Here is a 22,436-nt window from a genome sequence, read left to right on the forward strand (position 1 = left end):
TGGAAATGCGTTCTCTGGAGTGATGAATTACACTTCACCATCTGGCAGTCCGACGGACAAATCTGGGTTTGGCGGATGCCAGGAGAACACTACCTGCCCTGAAGAACTTGACGGACCTGCACAGAGCCCTGACCTCAACTCCATCGAACACATTTTGGGTGCCCAACTTCACTAATACTTTTGTGGCTGAATGGAAGCAAGTCCCTGCAGCAATGTTCCAACATCTAGTGGAAAGCCTTTCCAGAAGAGTGTAGGCTGTTATAGCAGCAAAAGGGGAACAAGTTCGTCTTAATGCCCATGATTTTGGAAGGAGATGTTCAACGGGCAGGTGTCCACGTACTTTTGGTCATGTAGTGAACTTGCATGCCATGATTTACACTTTCATTATAACCTATTATTTTTTTATTATGTTACCAAAGAAATGTATGAAGAATGACACTTTCATTGCAGTCTGGCTTTTTACTTTCTACAACAGAAAACATTTAAAAATGTGTAATTTAAATAAGTTCTCTCCATTATCACAAAGTCAATATCGTAAAAATGTTTACTTTCTGATACTGAAGATTATACCATATAGTCTGCCCTGTAGATAATCATGGCATTCTGCAATGAATAGATGGCAAGCAGGGTATAGGCCAGGATGGTCCACTGTGAAAAAAGGCTTATGTACCTGCATCCTCTGTGTTTTCTAGTGATCTGCATCTACTGCTGACCTTTTGAAAACGCTACACCAATGATATTGCAAATAAAGATGCATTATGTTTGCCGTTTTGTTAACAAAACAAACTAGCCCACACACCTGTGGAAGTTCTGACTTCAGTGTCCAGCTGAAACTGACAGGTTGAGTACCATGTGCCTTTGGGTTTTTTTTATGGTAAGGGAGTGGGCTCTAGGCGATTCTGTAAATGTATTCAAATTGTATTTCAGCGGCCCAAGGAGGCTCAGGAAATAAATTGTAAAAAATATATTTGCTTTTTTTAAATATATGAAACAATGATTTATTAGACAAGTGATGATAAAAAAAAAAAAAAGACCGCATGGGTCTTTAAATATCTGCAGTTCAAACGAGAGTAAAACGGTCACCCCGCAAACAGCCGAGGGATGGGGTGGAGCAATGGAACCACTATTACATTCATAGACCAAGTTTAACTGTAAACTTACTCAGTGTCTCAAATAGCTGCCTGTCCCTTTTTTAATAGCCAGGCAATAGCACACATTTCAGTAAACACCTTTTTTCAAATAAATGCCGGGTTTATTGGAATTGTTAACGAGGTTGCCATGAATTGTTTGAGGTTTAATGTTTTGATTTGTTACATTAAATAATTCAGTAATGACTTGAAAAAATGCCAATCGTCTGTTTTTATCTCCAGTATGAAACTGCTAACCATTGGCTGCTAACAGCTGTGAGCTGCTTGCTAACTGGCAAGCACATTAAGATCAGGTTGCTTTATTGGTCAACTGCACACAAAGTCCAACTGAAATTTGACTTCTGCTTCTAGCCCAACCCCTCCAAAAGATAAAACCTGTGTGTGTGTCTGAGAGGTGCCATACTGGGTGCTGCCAACAACTTTGAGTACAGACCCTTAGAAATCGGTCGATCGCTCTCTAGTGGCGAAAGAACTGCCAAAAATGCAATGTCAGAGGAGAGTAATTATTCTGTCAAGGAATACTAAGACAAAAGAAGTGTGGCACAGTTTGTAAATGATAACACATTAGTGCAGGAAATGTATTAAAATGCTGGACTTAAACAATTAACTATGCAAATGAGCAAAAGCTCTGCATTAAGGAAATGGCTCAAATAGAAGCCTGTCTCGAATAGGCGCCTGTTGTGTAGAGTGATTTAAGCAAATGTCTGGGCTATTAATTGCATTTTTACGGTAAATCTTAGGCACCACAGGGGCAAGCCAGTTGAAACAAGCCCATAAGATAACCACAAGCCACACTCTCCCAGAATCAATGGGCACATCACCAAGTTCAAAGTCAGCCACAAAATACAGATTTTATTTTTAATATAAGAATGCTATCAGCGGGTGTACTGTTAAAAGTAAGACCGGTACGCAGCCCAAGTCTTAAAACAGTTTGGAGTTCCCATGTGTACTAAACATTTTTTTTCTTCTAATTTCAGAGAACACATCACATCTCACACCTAATATAAGATAGGGAAACCACCATTTTCCAGTTCTGGAGTATTAGCCATCTCACTAAATTAGTGGTATAGGCAACAGTGTCCAACCTGAATTATTGACTATATAGACAGTACCAGTCAAAAGTTTTGACACACCTACTCATTCAAGGGTTTCTTCTTTATTTTGACTATTTTCTACATTGTAGAATAAGATATCAAAACAATGAAATAACACCTGGATTCATGTAGTAACCAAAACAGTACTAAACAAATCAAAATATATTTTAGATTCTTCAAAGTAGCCACCCTTTGCCTTGATGACCGCTTTGCACACTCTTGGCATTCTCTCAACCAGCTTAACCTGGAATGGTTTTCCAACAGACTTGGGAGTTCCCACAAATGCTGAGCACTTGTTGGCTGCTTTTCTTTCACTCTGCGGTCCAATTCATCCCGAGCCATCTCAAATGGGTTGAGGTCGGGTGATTGTGGAGGCCAGGTCATCTGATGCAGCACTCCATCACTCTCCTTGGTCAAATAGGCCTTACACAGCCTGGAGGTGTGTTGGGTCATTGTCCTGTTGAAAAACAAATGATAGTCCCACTAAGCCCAAACCAGATGGATGGTGACATCGGGTGGTGTAGGTGTCCTGGAGGGCAGGTAGTTTGCCCCCGGTGATGCGTTGTGCAGACCTCACTACCCTCTGGAGAGCCTTACGGTCATGGGCGGAGCAGTTGCCGTACCAGGCGGTGATACAGCCCGACAGGATGCTCTCGATTGTGCATCTGTAAAAGTTTGAGTGTTTTTGGTGACGAGACAAATTTCTTCAGCCTCCTGAGGTTGAAGAGGCGCTGTTGCGCCTTTTTCACCACGCTGTCTGTGTGGGTGGACCATTTCAGTTTGTCCGCGATGTGTCCGCCGAGGTACTTAAAACTCCACCTTCTCCACTACTGTCCCGTCTGTGGATAGGGGGGTGCACAATGGTGCATCCTTAAGTTGAGGGTCTTCAGGGCCAAGCCGAATTTCTTCAGCCTCCTGATGTTGAAGAGGCGCTGTTGTGTTCTTCACCACGATGTCTGTGTGGATGGACCATTTCAAGTTGTCATTGATGTGCACACCGATGAACTTGAAGCTTTTAACCCACTCCATTTAACTTGTCTGGTAGGCTCGCGTTGCTTGGCAGCTCGCGGCTGGGTTTCCCTTTGTAATCCGTTGAGTGGGCTGAACCACACAGCCCACCTACTTTCATCATTGAGTTTTTTGCTCTCATGCTTTGCTTTTGGATTGTGTAGCCTACCCGACACTACCTAAATCTAAGATACTCCTTTTTGTTTGTTCTACTAGACCTCACGCCTGGTAGAGTTGACCTTGTGTCGTACTTTAGAAATGAGAGGTGGGAGAAACAAATAGGCTACGTCACTTGACTGTGCTGGGTGAGTCTATTTGCTGGGATAACAGTTCTCCGCTCGTCACTGTCAAGCGCTCTCCACTCCAGGCATATTAGCCTGGCGTGATGATCGACAGACTCCTATCAGACTCGCACCCTAATTATTTTGGGTGTCTCCGCGACCTTGTCCCCATTTCTAAATGAGGGGGTCCATAACCAACTAAGTGAACCGATATAGATGCTGTTTTGGAAGGGGCGCGCAGGTAACAACAATCACTGAGTTGACGGCAACGTAGTGATTTGGCAATCACGGGTAATCGTCATAATCATAGGCCAATCAGGAAGTACGGATGGTGTATGTCTGTGCATGCGTGTGTGGAAGGGGGTTAAGGAATAATGCTTATTAAGACATTAGGGAAACAGGAAGAGAGGACACCCTGAGAGTTTTAAGTAGGCAGCGAGGGCTAATGGCAAGCCATGGTGAACGAGAGACAGAGCTCTCTGATTGGGGTAGACTGGCAGGCTGGGCTCTGTCGCTATGGGGGCGAGACTTGAGTGACATGGGAGAGAGCAAAGGGTGGTGGTGAAGGAAGGATGCAAAACGGAGGAGGATGAGAGGTGGAGACGTATAAAGAGGACGAAGTGGTGAGCAAAGAGGTGGCTTTATTGAGCGATGGTGACAGACTAGGCATTGTTCGCAGTAGGGCTGACACCATTTAGTTGACTGATTGTTTGGTCGATAGGCTGTTGGTCCAGCAGTGGCAACTGTATAAAGAAAATGTTATGGCACACGAGACACCTGTCTGATTCACACCTGTCTTGAGTGGCCTAATCCATTGCAGAGGCCGCAGGGATGGCACATCAGTATTACATTTACTGTTAAATACCATAATTTCTAATCTACAATGTTTGTTTGCTTACGGTAATTTCTGCAAATGCATTCAATTTATTATTGTTATTATTACAGTTTTACCATTGTCATTGTAGGAGTGGACAGGTTGTTTGCAGAGCACACAACCTAGGCTACACTTGGGAGAAAGTTTGGGTAGATTTAATTCTATTTTCGAGTTGTCAATTTATGAATTGTCTTTTGTTTGGAGCGCTCCTGTAAATCTTGAGTAAGGACACACACCTGATTAGGCCTAGGCTACCTGGCCTGCACGCAAATACAGGCTTATAAATGTGTCCATTTGGGATCTGATTCTATTTCTGATTGCCTTAACTCACGAGCACTGTGGAGCATCTCAAAGTGATTTTTTTTCTTTGCATCAAAGAGCAAATAAACAAAGTCTGTTTTTGCATCCATTGAAAATGACAGTAGTTCCTCAATGTTGCCTATTTGAAAAATATTTCTAGCTATCTCCCTTTTGATAACCACTCAGCATGAAAGGGGGGAAAAAATGCTCTGATCAGGTCGAAGCGTCATAAAAAAGGCCTACCTGATTACTTCTTATCCTTTGCGCAAATAGACTACAGCTGTGTCTGTCTGTCTGGAGCACACTGGCATGGGAAACTGAGGGCCCAGAATATTTTATACAATGTTGCAAGTTTGTTAGCACCGCTTCAGGCAGGACCAAGTTAATAGTTGATACACAGTTTCAAGTTTCTTGCAGACAGGCCATGCGTAGCCTATGCGATTTGTAGCATATTTATTTTTATCAGGGTATTTTCTACCTGCGGGCTGCATTTTTTTTTTATTTGTTGGCATTATGTATGCTATTTTTACATATTGGCAATGGCAATAGAAATTACTTTTAGATTTGTATAATTTTTATTAACCATGTGAAATTGATTTTGAGATATGCAGACTTTTATTATAAATGTGCATATGAAAATCATACTGGCATGCAGATCAGTAGAAATGGTAGGATAACTTGACATTCCAAATGGAAAAGGTTGCCGATCGGGAACTTCAGAAGCAAAGGCCAGCAGCAGCGGGAAGAGGGTTGGCAACATGTTTTTTTTTCTTCTGGTTAGGCAATATTGATCTCTGTCTTTTTCTTCAGTATTTTGTGTGTACATTTTTAATCACAGTGCTTAAAGCATTAGACAAGCTCAGTAACCTACGTATAGTTGATTTTATTCAAACATGTCTATATAATATGGAAAAAACACAACTTAAATTTTTGTTTTTGTCAGGGACAGCCTTGTTCTCAGAGATATTGACCGTGCTCAAGAGAATCAAATCTTCGATTCAATGTGGGTAAATTGTGACTGACTGATCTACAAATAATATTGTAGTGATTTACGATGCAAGGTGATTCTTAGATCTGTCAGTTGCTGCAATGTTGTTTTATAGTGGGGTATTGCTGACCAGGAACTGCTGACACCATTTTAATGTAGTTGGTTCTAGAAACATAGGAAGGAAATGGCTGTTACAATGTGTGTTTTTTTTTCAGTCATCAGTTGCAGAGCCTTAAAAGACATGAAAAGGAGCTATAGGCTTTGCCAGATAGCACCAGCTACACTGGCTAGGTTTCCATCCAGCTTGCAACAGATTTCCATGCCAATATTAAAAAATCTGCATATTTTCACACCAGAGATGTTTCTATCTGACTTTTTGCGGATAAATGGCTGTGCGTGATGACGTAATGCACATAATGTTTTACCGTTAAATTCCCATGTACCGAATGAAAATTAAGTTAAATGGGTTTCCATTGCATTTTCAACTTTACATATGGTTTTGTCACAAAAACTGTTATATAGCAATTGGTCTTGGCACATGTGCTCTAGCCAACGGCTCATAGATACAGTGTAGGCAGGCTACTTTCATGAGGTTATTATTAATTAAAGTGATATTATTTGTTTTTGTCAAACTGCAGCCAAGCTTCGATCATCATGTCACCAGAATAAGACCCTCTATTTATTGAAAAGGAGCATCAAGCTCATCACCTTACAAATTCACTACCCTGTGAAGTTCATCATAACTTATTTCATCTGTCACCTAATAAACTGCATGCTTTCCCAAGTCGTAGTGGGTGGACCAAACAACATATCATCACATGACTCCAAGTTTACTTCGATATGATGGTTATTATATCAATATTTGTGCATAAAGGCTTTTCCACCGCATAATCAATTTTACAGACTCAAAAAGATACCACCATGTCGAACAAAGAAATTGTCTGTCAGCTTTTTATAAACTTGTACCGACATTTCATGTTTCCATCATCCCGGTCATGTCTTTTTTCCTGCGTCAGGTAATTAATCTGCATGAAATGGTTGGATGGAAACGTGGTTACTGAGGAAGCTTAATGACCCACACACACATCAAACATACACATTCTCTCTCACTAATCTAACACACAAACACGTGCACTAATCTAACACAGATAAACACGTGTACACACACACTCTCATTAATCTAACACACACACGCACATTAATTTACTAACCTAACACAAACAAGCATGGGACGCCAGTGATGCATTCAACCCACACCTGTAGGTCTATGAAAATATTATTTGATCAGAACATCATTAGCAAGCCTCTCAAAGGGCTATAGAGTGCACAGACTGAACTCATGTTTTCAGTGCCACAACAGCAGGTTGAATGTGTGTGATGCCTTTTACAGCCATTGCCAGTTTCTTAGTTAAAGAGACACTCTCGTATACTTTTTAGTCAGTAGTTCTGAAAGTAACTCTCACAAGCCAAAAGTGGTCCCCTTTTTTTGTGTAAGAAGTAATCCAATGTGTAGGCCTACTACGTCATCCATTTTGTGTGATACATTATACATTTTGCAGTGTTATGATATCATACAAATGTATCATTGTGTCATATATTTTGAAAGTTGTATGATATTAGAATTTTGAAATCTGTGTAATATGTTACCAATCCAATTTGTGCAATATGTTATGCATTTGTTGTGCTTAAGATCCCAGTTTTAGGCTCACCCATGGCAAAGGAAGATCCTTAAGGTAGGTTTAAATGGATTTTCAGGGGTCAAATAGCCTTAGCCTAGGCTAGTCAACAAATGTTTTGGACCAGACCAGGAGTTTGAGCATTTGATTGAGCCTGCCTGGAGTGCAGGGTTTGCTTTTTTAGGACTGAGCTATTCCCTTGACTCTATTGCTAGCTCAATCAAGCACAGCTTAAGTATTTGATAGGTTGTGCCTATTTTAATCCAGGTATGGTTTGTGGTTAAAAACATTTACTGACCACAGCAACACCTCTGAGCCGGACTTTGAATTTGAGAGGAAAAAAGAGAGAAGGAAGAAAAGAAGGCTCTTGCTCCTTTTCCCTGTCTTTCTTAGTTTCACTCTCATTTTAACCCATCACTCAATGCCAATCAAGCCGGCAGCACTCCGGGGGTATAACAAGGCAGGAGACCGGGATTAATTTGACATCTCCCGTTAAATGTCATCCGCAATTAAGGCTTATGAGTGCTGGCGTCGGCAAAGAGCGCCAATCAAGATTCCGCCAGCCGGGCGGCCCACGTTAGTTAACCTTCTTCAGGCAAATCAAAGATGGGTGGTGGGAGAATAAAGTGTGTGTGTGTGCATGCCAAAGTAGCCTATTGGTGCAGAGTATGGTCTCCAATGGCAATTCCAACAGGTAGCTTTTCTGCTACCATTACTCAGGTGGGTCACCCCACTCTGTTTCCCCCAGGTGTAAAAACATTTGACCTCTTGGTTTCAATTTCATTCTTTGGTGGTTTTTGTTTTGCAGCCCTGAATGGTGCTTTGGGGGCCTGTGTGTGCCCCACTAAGGGGTGAAATGTACTGTAGAGAAAACACACGAAATAAACTGAGGTGCTTAAACTGATTTGAGTTGTTTTGGAGCCTGGAGTTGCAGACTACTATGCTGAATCTCAAACTGAACACTTGGCCGATGAGCCCTTTATTGAGTGGCCACTTTCTGATCTGTATTGATAGTGATCACTCGAGTCTGCTACCGTTTCAGGCCAAAAGAGAATTGAGACGATGCGCACTTCCATCCTATCTTCCACTTTGTCAATATTCCAATATTCTAAACCCATTCCCAAGCATAGTCTACCACAACCTATCTTGTAGCATAATTCACTATGAAGATTCATGGGTAGCACTTGCTGCCAAGGGCAGCGAGTTGACACAGGATGCCCACTTGGTAGAGAGGCTGCCTGAAGGGCTCAATGGAGCCCTCGGTCACTCGACAATTAGCCATGGAGATTGACTTGATTGACTGGTGAACACGCATATCGCATGATCGAGTGGTCAAAGTGTTCGGTTTAAGATTCAGCCCTAGCATGTTTTATTGGTTTGCCTCCAAATTAGGTGCAGCAAAAATAAAAGCTTCCAAGGGCTCTGAGGAGCTCATCCTTCCAGAATGAAGAAATGTGAGGGAAGGGAAGGGGCTTAAGATTTTAGAGAATGTCAACACACACAAGTTATATCCCGACACCTGTTTTGTTGAGCAGAAGTTGAAACAAATACACACATACGGTCTGAGGCTGTGCTATCAGAGTGGTCATCAGAATGTTATGCCAACCTATTCATTCACAGCCTTTCCTTTTATAAATGTCTGCTCTTTTTATCTAGCTGGATAGTTTGTGGTAGACTAAGGTACAGTATCAGCCTCTAAAACTAGGATACATCAATTCCATAAAACAAAACACACAGCCGCTGTCACACCCTCTCAACAATCCCTACCTTTCTAGCCTAACGGTCAATGTTGATTAATTTCCCTCCGCGTGGTATCTGGTCCAATGTATAGGCCTGCCAGTCAAGCAAGGTCTTCCTCACCGCAGCAGGCTTTTCATGAGCCAACACAGAGCAACAATGCCTTGGGTGCCATGTTCAAGAACCTTAGCCTAGGTAAGGTGCATTTTACTCCAGGCACAGAGTAAATTGCTCCCCATGGAAGAGAAACATTGAGGCTTGATTGAGCTCAACTGCCAAGGTGAGCAGAGAGAATACTTTGCTCTGCATGTAAAAACAATGGTCATTTGGGCTGTTTATCATTTGCGCTGTTGCAGTTGGACAATAAATGGGCTATGGGACCCGATTCAATGTAGGTTAAACCCTAGCCCCTCTAGTAATTAAATAAGATCTCTGTGATAAACCCTCAACGTTCCAGAAGGGGGTAAAAGTTGCAGCAATATTGGTCAGGAAGTAATCCAAACTATTCTACACTGACCAACAATATAAACACAAGATGCAACTACTTTTCAGACAGGCAAACTACTGCTTCTTAACACACTGCTTACTTAACCCGGAAGCCAGCCGCACCAATGTGTCGGAGGAAACACCATTCAGCTGACAACCGAAGTCAATTTGCAGGTGCTCAGCCCATCACAAAGAGTCGCTAGAGCACGATGAGCCAAAGAAAGACCCCCGATCAAACCCTCCCTTAACCCAGACGGCGCTGGGCCAATTGTGCACCGCCCTATGGGGTGCCCGTTCACGGCTGGCTGTGACACATCCCGGGATCGAACACCAGGCTTTAGTGGCACCTCAGCTGCTCCACTCGGGAGGCCCATGAGTAAGACCTTTTAAACAGCTGAACATTCGCAAGACTACAGGGCCAGACCGAATAGCAGGACATATACTCAGAGCATGCACTGACCAGCTTGCAAGTGTCTTCAACCTATCCTGACCAACTTATTTCAAGCAGACTGCCATAGTCCCTGTGCCCAAGAACGCCCAGGTAACCTGCCTAAGTGATTATTGCCTCACATCATGAAATGCTTTTAAAGGCTGGTCATGGCTCACATCAACACCATTATCCCAGAAACCCTAGACCCACTCCAATTCACATACCGCCCCAACAGATCCACAGATGACACAATCTCTATTGCACTCCACACTGCCGTCACCCACCTGGACGAAAGGAATACCTATGTAAGAATTATGTTCATTGATGACAGCTCAGCATTCAACACCCATTGTCCCTTCCAAGCTCATCACCAAGCTCAGGACTCTGGGACTGAAGCCCTTCCTTTGCAACTGGATTCTGGACTTCCGATGGGCCACCCCCAGGCGGTGAAGGTAGGCAACATCTGTGTGGCATGACTGCATGGCTGACGACACGACGATAGTAAGACTGATCACCAAAGACGATGACGTAGCTTATAGGGAGGTGGTCAGACCTAGCAGTGTGGTGCCAAGATAACAACCTCTCCCTCAATGCCAGCAAGACAAAGGAGCTGATCATGGACTACAGGAAACCACATTGATGGGGCTGTAATGGAGCAGATCAAGACCATCAAGTGTCCACATCACTAAGAATTGAACATGGTCCACACAAACCCAAACAATTGTGAAAAGGGTACGACAGCACGTCTTTCTCCTCAGGAGGCTGAAAAGATGTGGCATGGGCCCTCAGATCTTCAAAGTTCTACAGCTGCACCATTGAGTACGTTTATATGCACAGTAATAATTCGATTTTAAACTCATTATGGCAGTAGGCAGATTATGCAATAGTGATGTAAACTCCTTACTCTGCTTATCTTAATCGGCGTGAGGTCAAATTCGAAGTAAGCAAATGCTGATTAAAACACCTGGTTTTCTGAGCAATCGTTCAAGTTTAGGATATGTAAACACTTTAATCTGCATTCCAGCGGTGTATTTGATCTATGCATGTGCTAGCACCAGCCGAGCCAGCCTCCCTCTTTAGCTGGCGAAGTTTCGTAGATTAAAGTTATGAAGTTGGCAGAGGTAAGGGACATACAGGTCCACTGTGAAGGATGATGGATTGGACACAATGAAAGAATTTACTTATTTTATTTAGGCTATTTGTCACATTATGTTGTTTTAGGGTGTCCATTTTTATATACTGAATGTGGCACGATTTATTTGGTCTTTATCTAGCCAATTTTTTTGGCATTGGTTAGGTGGTCGTGTTACATGTGGAGAAATAAGTTGCTTAGAACTGAAGACTTTACATTTTTTAACTGCAGATAAAGGAAACCGCACTGCCCAATGTTAAAACTGGCCCACAAGCTGTCTCTCTTGTGGACATTTTCATTGTAGGCAATATTGATGCAAAATTACAGCCTGGTTAACCAGCCTGATCTCTGCGTTCACCATTCTGTTTCACTTCACGTATAAGTCCAATACCGGTCCAATCAGCATCCTCTCAGGTGGGTGTAGGACAAAATCCTATGTGGCTAAACACTGTGCTTTGAATTAGGCCCTCCTCTGGTTGGTTAAAGGCCATCCAATCCCAGACAAGTTAGTTTTAAAGAATTTCCTTTGTTACAGACATAGTATCAAACTGTTTCCATAAGGAGGAATGCCAGACTGATGAAGTAAAATAAAATATTGAATGCAGCGATCAGGCTTGCCGAAGTACACCTGTCCTGTGAATAATAATGTGATGGGCTGATCTCCTTTTCTAACCTGTCATTGTCTCTTCTTTTTAGGTCCAGCAAAACCATGAACCTTTGCTCCAAATGTTTTACGGGTAGGTGCGTCCACTCAACTCCCCTGACACACCCTTTCCCCTCGAGTTAAGGGAGTTTAAAGCAGATGGCTTTGAGTCATGCAGCAATACCAAAGATTTGTGTGTGTTGGGGAGAGAGTGTGCGTGCGTGGGAGAGACTATGTGAATTGCAGTGTGTGTTAGCATAGGTGAGTATGCAAATGTATAGTTTGTGTGAGTGTGAGCATGGGCGTCTGAGTGCATGTAAGAGGGTATAGTGCCTGAGTGAGTGCATGTATGCGTGCCTGTACCCCACGTGTGTGTGCCAGTGCCATCATGACTGAACGTATATCTGTTTGTTCACGTCCCTGCTGCTGTGTTGTCACAAGTTGGTGTCCCGCTCTGCTGCTGTGGCCAGCATGGAGTGGCTTTAGTGACGCTGTGTAAACAGGGGGATTGTGTGAAGATGAGGGAGGAGAAACCCTCTCTCCTCCACCATTACGCTCCACAGACCTACTGCTGGATAGTGGATCCATACTGTCCTGCCGTGTGTGGCTAAGTGTGACCTCTCGACTACTCTCTCAAACACATACACAACAAGCAGACTCTCACACACACACACACACACGGGGAGATACACAGAGGCATACATTGCATTCGGAAAGTATTCAGACCCCTTGACTTTTTCCACATTTTGTTATGTTGCAGCCTTATACTAAAATTGATCAAATAAAAATTCCTTATCTACACACAATAGTCCATAATGTCAAAGTGAATACAGGTCTTTAGAAATGTTTGCAAACCTGAAATACCTTATTTACATAAGTGTTCAAACACTTTGCAATGAGATTCGAAATTGTGTTCAGGTGGATCCTGTTCCCATTGATCATCCTTGATGTTTCTACAACTTGATTGGAGTCCACCTGTGGTAAATTCAATTGATTGGACATGATTTGGAAAGGCACACACCTGTCTATATAAGGTCCCACAGTTGACAGTGCATGTCAGAGCTAAAACCAAGCCATGAGGTCGAAGGAATCGTCCGTGAGCGCTCCGAGACAGGATTGTGTCGAGGAAAATATCTAGGGAAGGGTACCAAATAAATTCTGCAGTATTGAAGGTCCCTAAGAACACAGTGGCCTCCATCATTCCTAAATGGAAGAAGTTTGGAACCACCAAGACTCTTCCTAGAGCTGGCCGCCTGGACAAACTGAGCAATCGGGGTAGAAGGGCCTTGGTCAGGCCTTGGTCAAGAAACCCGATGGTCACTGACAGAGCTCCAGAGTTCCTCTGTGGAGATGGGAGAACCTTCCAGAAGGACAACCATCTCTCAGACCATGACAAACAAGATTCTCTGGTCTGACGAAACCAAGATTGAACTCTTTGGCCTGAATGCCAAATGTCACGTCTAGAGGAAGCATGGTGGTGGCAGCATCATGCAGTGGGGATGTTTTTCAGCGACAGGGACTGGGAGACTAGTCAGGATCGAGGCAAAGATGAACAGAGCGATCCTTGATGAAAACCTGCTCCAGAGCACTCAGGACCTCAGACTGGGACGAAGATTCACATTCCAACGGGACAATTAACTAAGCAACAAATGGCTGTGCAGCGACGCTCCCTATCCAACCTGACAGAGCTTGTGAGCATCTGCAGAAAAGAATGGGAGAAACTCCTCAAATACACGTGCCAAGCTTGTAGCGTCATACCAAAGATGACTCGAGGCTGTAATCGCTACCAAAGGTGCTTCAACAAAGTACTGAGCAAAGGGTCTAAATACCTATGTAAATGTGATATTACACTTTTTCAATTTGCAAACATTTCAAAAAACCTGTTTTTGCTTTGTCATTATGGGTGTATTGTGTGTAGATTGATGGGGGGGGAAACAATTTAATTAATTTTAGAATAAGGCTGTAACAATGTTTTGGGGGGGGGGAAATTAAAGGAGTTTGAATACTTTCCTGAATGCACTGTATGTATATACACACACGCTTAAGTAAGCATATACAGTACGCACACATATACTCTCTTACATACATGCACACACACTTCAATCTCCCCCTTCACAATGAAATGTCTAGAGGGTAGGAGTTATTTTGGAATCCAGCATCTCTCACACATACAAACACACACCCACGCTAGTCACTCTCTTGTATAACCGCAGACATTGAGAAGAAGCAGCCAGGCGAGGACTGTGCCCCAGAGCCTGCCCCCAGCTCAAGCAACAGCCAGTCAGTCATCTTCTATAGCGAATCAAGCAGCAGCAGTAGCCAATCCCTTTCGTCAGCGCCTGTCAGCTCAGAGGACCCGTTGCTCGGAAACACAGAAGCCACGCCTCTACCTGAACAAGATGGTAAGGACAGGAGCCTATGTCCTGCAGTTTGGAATGTTTTTTTTTTATATATATATACATATGTGATCGACCGCCTCGATTCGTCTTATGTGAAAATGTATTTTTTTTTTTTTTACATTGGATAAAAGTAGACTCCAAGCTAGAAAATTGTTTATCATACACTGCAGTTGAGGAACAATGGGGAAGTAATTCTGATTTGGAATTTGGTAACTTTTGAGAAAATGACCCTTGATTGTTTTGGTACACATACTGGAGAGGTCTTTGTATACCCATTCAGCATCATTCACACCCTCTTATATGGAACGCCGTTTGGGTCTTTGCGTGTCAAAAAAGATACACGTCAAATAACGCGTTGACGCGTTAAATAAGCTTTTAATTTGGCAAGTAAAATAACACCGTTTAATTGTAGAATGTTGTGTTGGACTGCAACTTCTGGTATTAGCTCGGTAGCAACTTATTGTTAGCCTATTGAAATTGAACTTCAGGTCATGAAAAGAAATAGCTAGCCAGCTACTAAACCCTGTTTCCCAAAGCTGGCATTATAAGCAGTCAGCTAGCTTCATGAGGCTCGACTGGACCAGGTTATGTGTTGTGAAGCTAGCCACAATAAGGATTAGGCACAATTTTGGAATTTGGTGTTTGCTTTCAAAATAAAATCCTATTTAAAAGTAATGCAAAAGGTTACAATTGGTGGAATCATGCCATATTTAGACTATGTCAAACAAGGTTGGAATGTGAAGCAATGAAATGGGGTATCAGTCAACTCGGTGACACCCACAGAACACAACTGTGAAAAGATTACGCAAATATTAGCGTTGTAGCTCTTATCGCGGGACTGTGACGGAAATTTCCTCCCCAGTCAGCTTATTGAGTGTATTGACATTCATGTTGCACTGTACAGCTTTACCTAAGGATTGGGGCTCAAGGATTGGGGCTCAATGAAATGGGGTATCAGTCTACCCAATATATTTTTTTCCCAACATCCTCCTCAGAGTTATCAGACTCCAAAACATCCACGCAGTGTTGTTTTTCCTTTATTGTTGACAATAAATGTGTCTCAATTCAGTTCTTTCAGAGTCCCACAATAAGAGCTACGACGCTAATGTTCTCTGGGTGTCACTGAGTAGACTGATACCCCATGTCATTGATCCACAATCTATAGGTAAGGCTGTACAGTGAAATAAGTATGCCCCTCATGCAATTCTAAAGTCTAATACATCCAGTGTGATTTCAACAGATTTTTGTCAAATTAACAAATGCTTGTCTTTTGTTGATTTTTATATAACATTCCAACCGCGTTTAGCATGATCTATTCAATTATGCCATAATTATACTATTTGTATTCATTTGCATCACTGTCAATGACATACTTTTATTTTGAAGGCTAACCGCAAAGTTCACTATTGTGGCTAATCATTATTGTGGGTAGCTTCACATAGATGGGTCAGACCACCATTGATCAAATAAGAACTGTCATATAAATTAGGGTTATTTTAGATGATGACACCAAGCTAGATAGTTAGCTTGCTAACTATAGCTACTGAAACAGATTGTCGTTTTGCTATGTTTTTGGGGAAGAACATCGTTTGCATCCATGCGCTAGCTAGTTTTTTTTATAACCAGCACTGTAGGTATGCGAGACAACTTTACCAGCATCATAGCATACGTATCGATGAAACGTTGTGACATATGAAATACGAGTGATAGTGTAATTAATGTGTAGTAACTACGTAAAAAATGTATCAAAGCGTTAAATTATTATGTGACGTGCAGTCATATTCAGGTCCTGATTGGTCAACAAGCTTATTTGACACGGATCTTTTTTTACATGCAAAGACCCAAATGGCGTTCCGTACTCTTAAGCCTTAGCCCCATCCATATCTTTAAGGATTCACATGTAAGGCTATGTGGCAATCCCACCCTATATCGAATAAAATTGAAGTTTATTGATGCACAGGATACAGAACATGTAAACGGTACAGTGAAGTGGTTACTTGCATAGTAGAAATTCAAAAACAGAGTGTCCAGATAAAATATTTTATAATTATTTGATGACATTTACTCGACACACTTGTCTAAGTTGATGGGTAATGTGAAGGAAATGCTGTAACCAACCCCCAGCCAAATCTAGATAAGTGAATGGGTCACTATTGTAAAGACGTGTACACATGTTCATGAAATGGCCGTAATCACCCAGACACACTTGGCTAATTTGATGGGTCATGTAATAATCTGACCGATGTGGAGTCTTGTTTAGACATGTAGCTAGGTAGCTAGCTAGCTAAACAATGAACCGGCATAATCCCAACTCATACTACTACCAATACAAACATTGTCATAGCTGTAGTATGAATCTGCAGGTAGCTAAAGCTAACAAACTAGCTTCAATGTTAGCTAGCTAACCTTAGGCTATAACTAACAATGTAAATTGATTCCTGATTCGAATCATATTACTTCACAGATCATACACTTAACGTTAGCTAGCGAGCCAGCAACGTTTGATAGTTATCTAACAGTACGCTTTAAATTACAAAATTAGAAACTTATCTGCAAATGTAGCTAGATTCCTACCCGTATACATGGATGAATGCTTTTGTGGCAGATTGGAACCATTTAACTTTTTGTTTGTAGCTGTTTGGCCAGCGTTGTGTCAAGTCACTCCGGTTCACACTTACCGTGGCGTGTGCAGAAATTAGCCCATCACTTTTTCCAACTGATCTGTCGATAGCACCTGCTGAATTCAGGGCATCAATGTGGTATAGAAAGTAGCAAAACTTGTGTAGTTCTTGATGGCTAATGTTATATCTTTCAACAACAGTGTGATAAAAAGGACTGTCAAGATGTACTGAACAGCTCACGTTATAGACAGAAGCATGCTACATGGCAGACCAATCCAAACTCATCTCTCGGCATGTCCAGCCCACCCATTATCTCAGCCAATCATGGCTAGCGGGAAGGTTCCTGACTTTTTCTGTGGCTAAACCAACTAATTGACCAATTGTATTCGTATTTATGGATGGAATGCAAGTTTGTTATTAAAGCACAAGAAAGTTAACGTTCCAGAAGGCATTTCAGCCCAAAAAACGCATTTTGATAAAAAATAAATGTTTGTTCAAATGCTGCTCCTGTGAAGTAGTGAAGTGCGACATACACTTAGTTTCCTGAAACGAGTCATATACACAGTACATTTAAAAAACATAACCGGGATTGCACGATAAAGTCAGAGACGTTGTGGTTCCTAGACCTCCAGTTAATACAGATTTTGCGTGTTTCCATGAGACAGACACACAGTCTGCTTTCTTTAATAAACACACACACTTACTCCTTTAGTCCAGGAGCCTGCTATTGCCAAGGACACATCTGCTATTTTCTGCAACAACGGTGGAGCTGCCCAGACCAGTCTATATCTGTCCTGGCATACATAGGAGAGAGAGGTGGGAGAAAGGAAGGCAGTTGGAGTACTGGGCAGATCTTCCACTATCTGGAAGATCTGCCCAGGTTATGTATACAAAGAGGTGGTTACAGTCCCCTTTTAAGTTAGCGATCTGTCATGACTGGGACCCATTTAAATGAACGAAAAAAACGGATTTCTGTAGCGATTTAGTGTGAGATACTTGACTTGTCAGTCACATATCGACTCTTGGTTTTTCAACATCAATTCATCCTCTGTAAGACCAAGACATGTCAGACGCAGATTAGATATCAGGCTAGGGCCTCCCGAGTGGCGCAGTGGTCTAAGGCACTAGAGATCCTGGTTCGAGTCCAGGCTCTGTCGCAGCCGGCCGCGACCGGGAGACCCATGGAGCGGCGCACAATTGGCCCAGGGTCGTCTGGGTTAGGGGAGGGTTTGGCCGGCAGGGATGTCCTTGTCCCATTGCGCTCTAGTGACTCCTGTGGTGGGCCGGGCTGACACGGTTGCCAGGTGTACAGTGTTTCCTCCAACACATTGGTGTGGCTGGCTTCCGGGTTAAGCGGTCATTGTGTCAAGAAGCAGTGTGGCTTGGTTGGGTCGTGTTTTGAGGCCGCGCGGCTCTCGACCTTCGCCACTCCCGAGTCCATACGGGAGTTGCAATGATGAGACAAGACTGTAACTACCAATTGGATACCACAAAATTGGGGAGAAATAATAAAATAAAATATATCATAGGTAGCTAAGTAAGCCAAATGTAAAGCTAATTTGGATCCCATTCATTGGATACCATTTATATGTCACGAAAAGGATTAATGCTGCCAAGTTGCTGTTCCAGGAAGTCTAGAAAGGTTTGAGTAAGTCAGAGATTCAGCATTGGCCGCCTTACGCCTATATAATTATTGTCACGACTTCCGCCGAAGTTGATGCCTCTCCTTGTTCGGCGGTGATCGTCACCGGCTTTCTAGCTACCTCTTTTTCCATTTGTTATGTCTTGATATTAACCCTCTGGTTCTCATTATGTTTTGTGCCTGATTGTTTTCTTGTCATCGTGTTAGTTGTTTTGTGTCAGGATTATTTATCCCTGCGTGGATTTTGACTTATGAGTTTCTTTGAGAGTAAAAGTACGTTATTTTACTCAGTTCTGTGTCCTGCGCATGACTCTATCCTCACCTCCACATAACTGACACTGACAATTATCTACAATTCTACAAATTGAACTGTAAAACTGTGTTGTTTCACTTCTAAATAGGTGACTCTATCCAAACGTAAAATGCCTAGGGCCACAAAACAACATTAGTCTATTAAATGCCTCCACGGAAAAATACATGGGGGAAGAAAAAAATAAAATAATAATAATTAAAAAAAAAAAAATATATATATATATATATATATATATATATACATACACATAGTCAGAAAATAACAAGATTGCATCATGCCTTGACCCTCCATGTCTGTCAGTCTGCTCTTTGTAGTTGATGGATTGCACCAACCACAAGTCTCTCTTTTCCTTCTTTTTTCCCTTTCTCTTCCAGAAGTCTCCAGCACAGACACAGCCCACGGCATACTAGTATCCACCCCCACAAAACGGCCCTGCAACTCAGGTAGCTACGCCTCGACGGACCTAACACTAGGTTTCCGTGTCAGGCGCCGTGTTCCCACTACGGGCCTGTCAACTCTACTTAACGGAGCCGGAATGGAGTGAGACTGGTGTCGGAGGGAATTGGAATCAACCACTGTTAATTGATCCAAAATGGCAGAGTTAATTGACCCGATAGGTAGACTGTAAATTGAAAGCAATAAGGGGCGATATGGGGAAAGTAGACTACCTCACATTTGTTAGGTAGTTTTCATTAAGTATATTCCCCATGCAATTGAAACACCACCCGCATTTCAGTGAGAAAGTAAGTGAAGTGACCATAGTTTAGGCTCTCCAGTATTATGTAATATGGCTGCAATATTTGGCCTTTCTATCTTATTAAGGTTGACATTAAGGAGTGGACACACATGCACGCACACACACATTTGTCAGCGAGACTTAAACGACTAAGGGACTCCACTTCCCCTGCTGGAGATCACATGTTTCTACCCTCGCTGCTAAAAAGAAGACCCATTAAAAAGGCAGAAAGACTGGAGATACCAAAGGGAGTTCTGCATTCCAAATTGCACCTTATTCCTTACATGGTGCACCCAGAGAGATTCCATAGGATAACCGGCGCGGAGGAATCGATCGTGAATGCCAAAGATTCGCCGGTCAACTTCGCCTAGTTCTCAGATATGTATCGAGCCAAGATCTTTGTTCCACAGCCGAACCAAGGAGGAAAGAAACGTCTCTGGGATGGAGGAGAAAAATCCTGACCTAAAATTGACTACTGGGCAGATGCTTGACTAATTTCTTCAATGGCAGCCATTTTAACTAAAGTACTGTATATGGGTATCATTGTTGTCTGTTATTTTGTTGTAGAATGTGATGGGGGAAATGCTTTAATTATCCCAATGCAGCATTTCTCAAACATCTCCTTGGGGACCCTCAGCCGTTCCTTGTATTTGATGTAGGACACCTGATTCAACTTATCATCAAGCCCTTGGCTGCATTTCAAACTCATAAAAGACACCCTCGTCCACTTACCCTCGTCTTATGCCCTTGGGGGAATCCCCGTCACCATCTTGGAAGTTGGTCCAAATGATTAGCCAAACAAGGGAAGTTCGCAACGTAAGCTCCTCAGCCCTTGTTTTTGATCGAGTTTGCAAGTGTACAGTTATGTTCACTTCGGGGCCTGAAACGCCCCATAATTGAATTTGCGATGATTGTACATCCGCTAAGAAAAGTCTGCCGAAACTTAAAATCAATATGGGAAAGTCAACATAAGTAAAAACGAATGTAAAAAGGTTTGAAATTGTGCTACTAATGCACATGACGGCACAAACACGTCTCAAATCAAATTTTATCTGTCACACGCACCGAGTACAACATGAGTAAGTGTTTCACCTTACAGTGAAATGCTTACTCACAAGCCCTTAAACAACAATGCAGTTTGAAGAAAATCCCTAAAAAAGTAAGAGATAAGAATAACAAATAATTAAAGAGCAGCAGTAAATAACAATAGCAGGGCTATATGCAGGGGGTACCGGTACAGAGTCAATGTGTCAATGTGCGGGGGGCACCGGTGTTGAGGTAATTGAGGTAATTATGTACATGCAGGTAGGGTTGTTAAAGTGGCTATGCATAGGTAACAGAGATTAGCTGCAGCGTAGGATGGGGCAATGCAAATAGTCTGGGTAGCCATTTGATTAGCTGTTCAGGAGTCTTCTGGCTTGGGGGTAGACGCTGTTAAGAAGCCTCTTGGACCTGGATTTGGCACTCCGGTACCGCTTGCCGTGCAGTAGCAGAGAGAACAGTCTATGACTAGGGTGGCTGGAGTCTTTGACAAGTACAGAATCCAGTTACAGAGGAAGGTGTTTAGTCCCAGGGTCCTTAGCTTAGTGATGAGCTTTGAGGGCACTGTGGTGTTGAACGCTGAGCTGTAGTCAATGAATAGCATTCTCACATAGGTGTTCCTTTTGTCCAGTTGGGAAAGGGCAGTGTGGAGTGCAATAGAAATTGCATCATCTGTGGATCTGTTGTGGTGGTATGCAAATTGAAGTGAGTCTAGGGTTTCTGGGATAATGGTGTTGATGTGAGCCAAGACCAGCCTTTCAAAGCACTCCATGGCTACAGACGTGAGTGCTATGGGTCAGTAGTCATTTAGGCAGGGAGAGGTAGTCATTACAGACTCAGACAGGGAGAGGTTAAATGTCAGTGAAGACCCTTGCCAGTTGGTCAGCGCATGCTCGGAGTACACGTCCTGGTAATCCGTCTGGCCCAGCAGCCTTGTGAATGTTGACCTGTTTAAAGGTCTTACTCACTTCGGCTGCAGAGAGCGTGATCACACAGTTGTCCGGAACTGCTGATGCTGTCATGCACGTTTGTGTTACTTGCCTCAATGCGAGCATAGAAGTTATTTATCTCGTCTGGTAGGCTAGTGCCATTGGGCAGCTTGCAAGCCCTGCCACATCTGACGAGCGTCAGGCCGGTGTAGTACGTTTCGATCTTAGTCCTGTATTGACTCTTTGCCTGTTTGATGGTTTGTCGGAGGGCATAGCGGGATTTTTTATAAACTTCCGGGTTAGAGTCCCGCTCCTTGAAAGTGGCAGCTCTACCCTTTAGCTCAGTGCAAGTGTTGCCTGTTATCCATGGCTTCTTGTTGGGGTATGTATAGTTGAAGTCGGAAGTTTACATACACTTAGGTTAGAAACCCTAAGTGGAAACCCCAACACCACTCCACAAATTTCTTGTTAACAAACTATAGTTTTGGCAAGTCGGTTAGGACATCTACCTTGTGCATGACACAAGTAATTTTTCCAACAATTGTTTACAGACAGATTATGTAACTTCTAATTCACAGTATCACAATTCCAGTGGGTCAGAAGTTTACATACACTAAGTTGACTGTGGCCATGTGTCCCCATGTGCAGTTGCAAACAGTAGTCTGGATTTTTATGGCGGTTTTGGAGCAGTGGCTTCTTCCTTGCTGAGCAGCCTTTCAGGTTAAGTCGATATAGGACTTGTTTTAGTGTGGATATAGATACTTTTGTACCTGTTTCCTCCAGCATCTTCACAAGGTCCTTTGCTCTTGTTCTGGGATAGATTTGCAATTTTCGCACCAAAGTACGTTCATCTCTAGGAGACAGAACGCGTCTCCTTCCTGAGCGGTATGATGGCTGCGTGGTCCCATGGTGTTTATACTTGCGCACTATTGTTTGTACAGATGAACGTGGTACCTTC

The 22,436-nt window shown here is 42.7% G+C and overlaps 1 protein-coding gene across 2 annotated transcripts in view; it reads left to right on the top strand.

Annotated features, from left to right (window-relative positions):
- Positions 1–22,436, top strand: part of zfand3 (zinc finger, AN1-type domain 3) — a 50,520-nt gene that overhangs the window by 19,526 nt on the left and 8,558 nt on the right. The window contains exons 2-4 of one of the 2 annotated variants that reach the window (XM_014126162.2): positions 11,851–11,891; positions 14,011–14,199; positions 19,147–19,215. In XM_014126162.2, coding sequence (XP_013981637.1) covers positions 11,851–11,891; positions 14,011–14,199; positions 19,147–19,215 — 299 coding nt within the window. The remainder of the gene's footprint in view (positions 1–11,850; positions 11,892–14,010; positions 14,200–19,146; positions 19,216–22,436) is intronic. The other variant, XM_014126163.2, reaches the window with a different exon arrangement.

Source organism: Salmo salar, chromosome ssa11, assembly GCF_905237065.1.
Source record: "Salmo salar chromosome ssa11, Ssal_v3.1, whole genome shotgun sequence".
Lineage (NCBI taxonomy): Eukaryota > Metazoa > Chordata > Actinopteri > Salmoniformes > Salmonidae > Salmo > Salmo salar.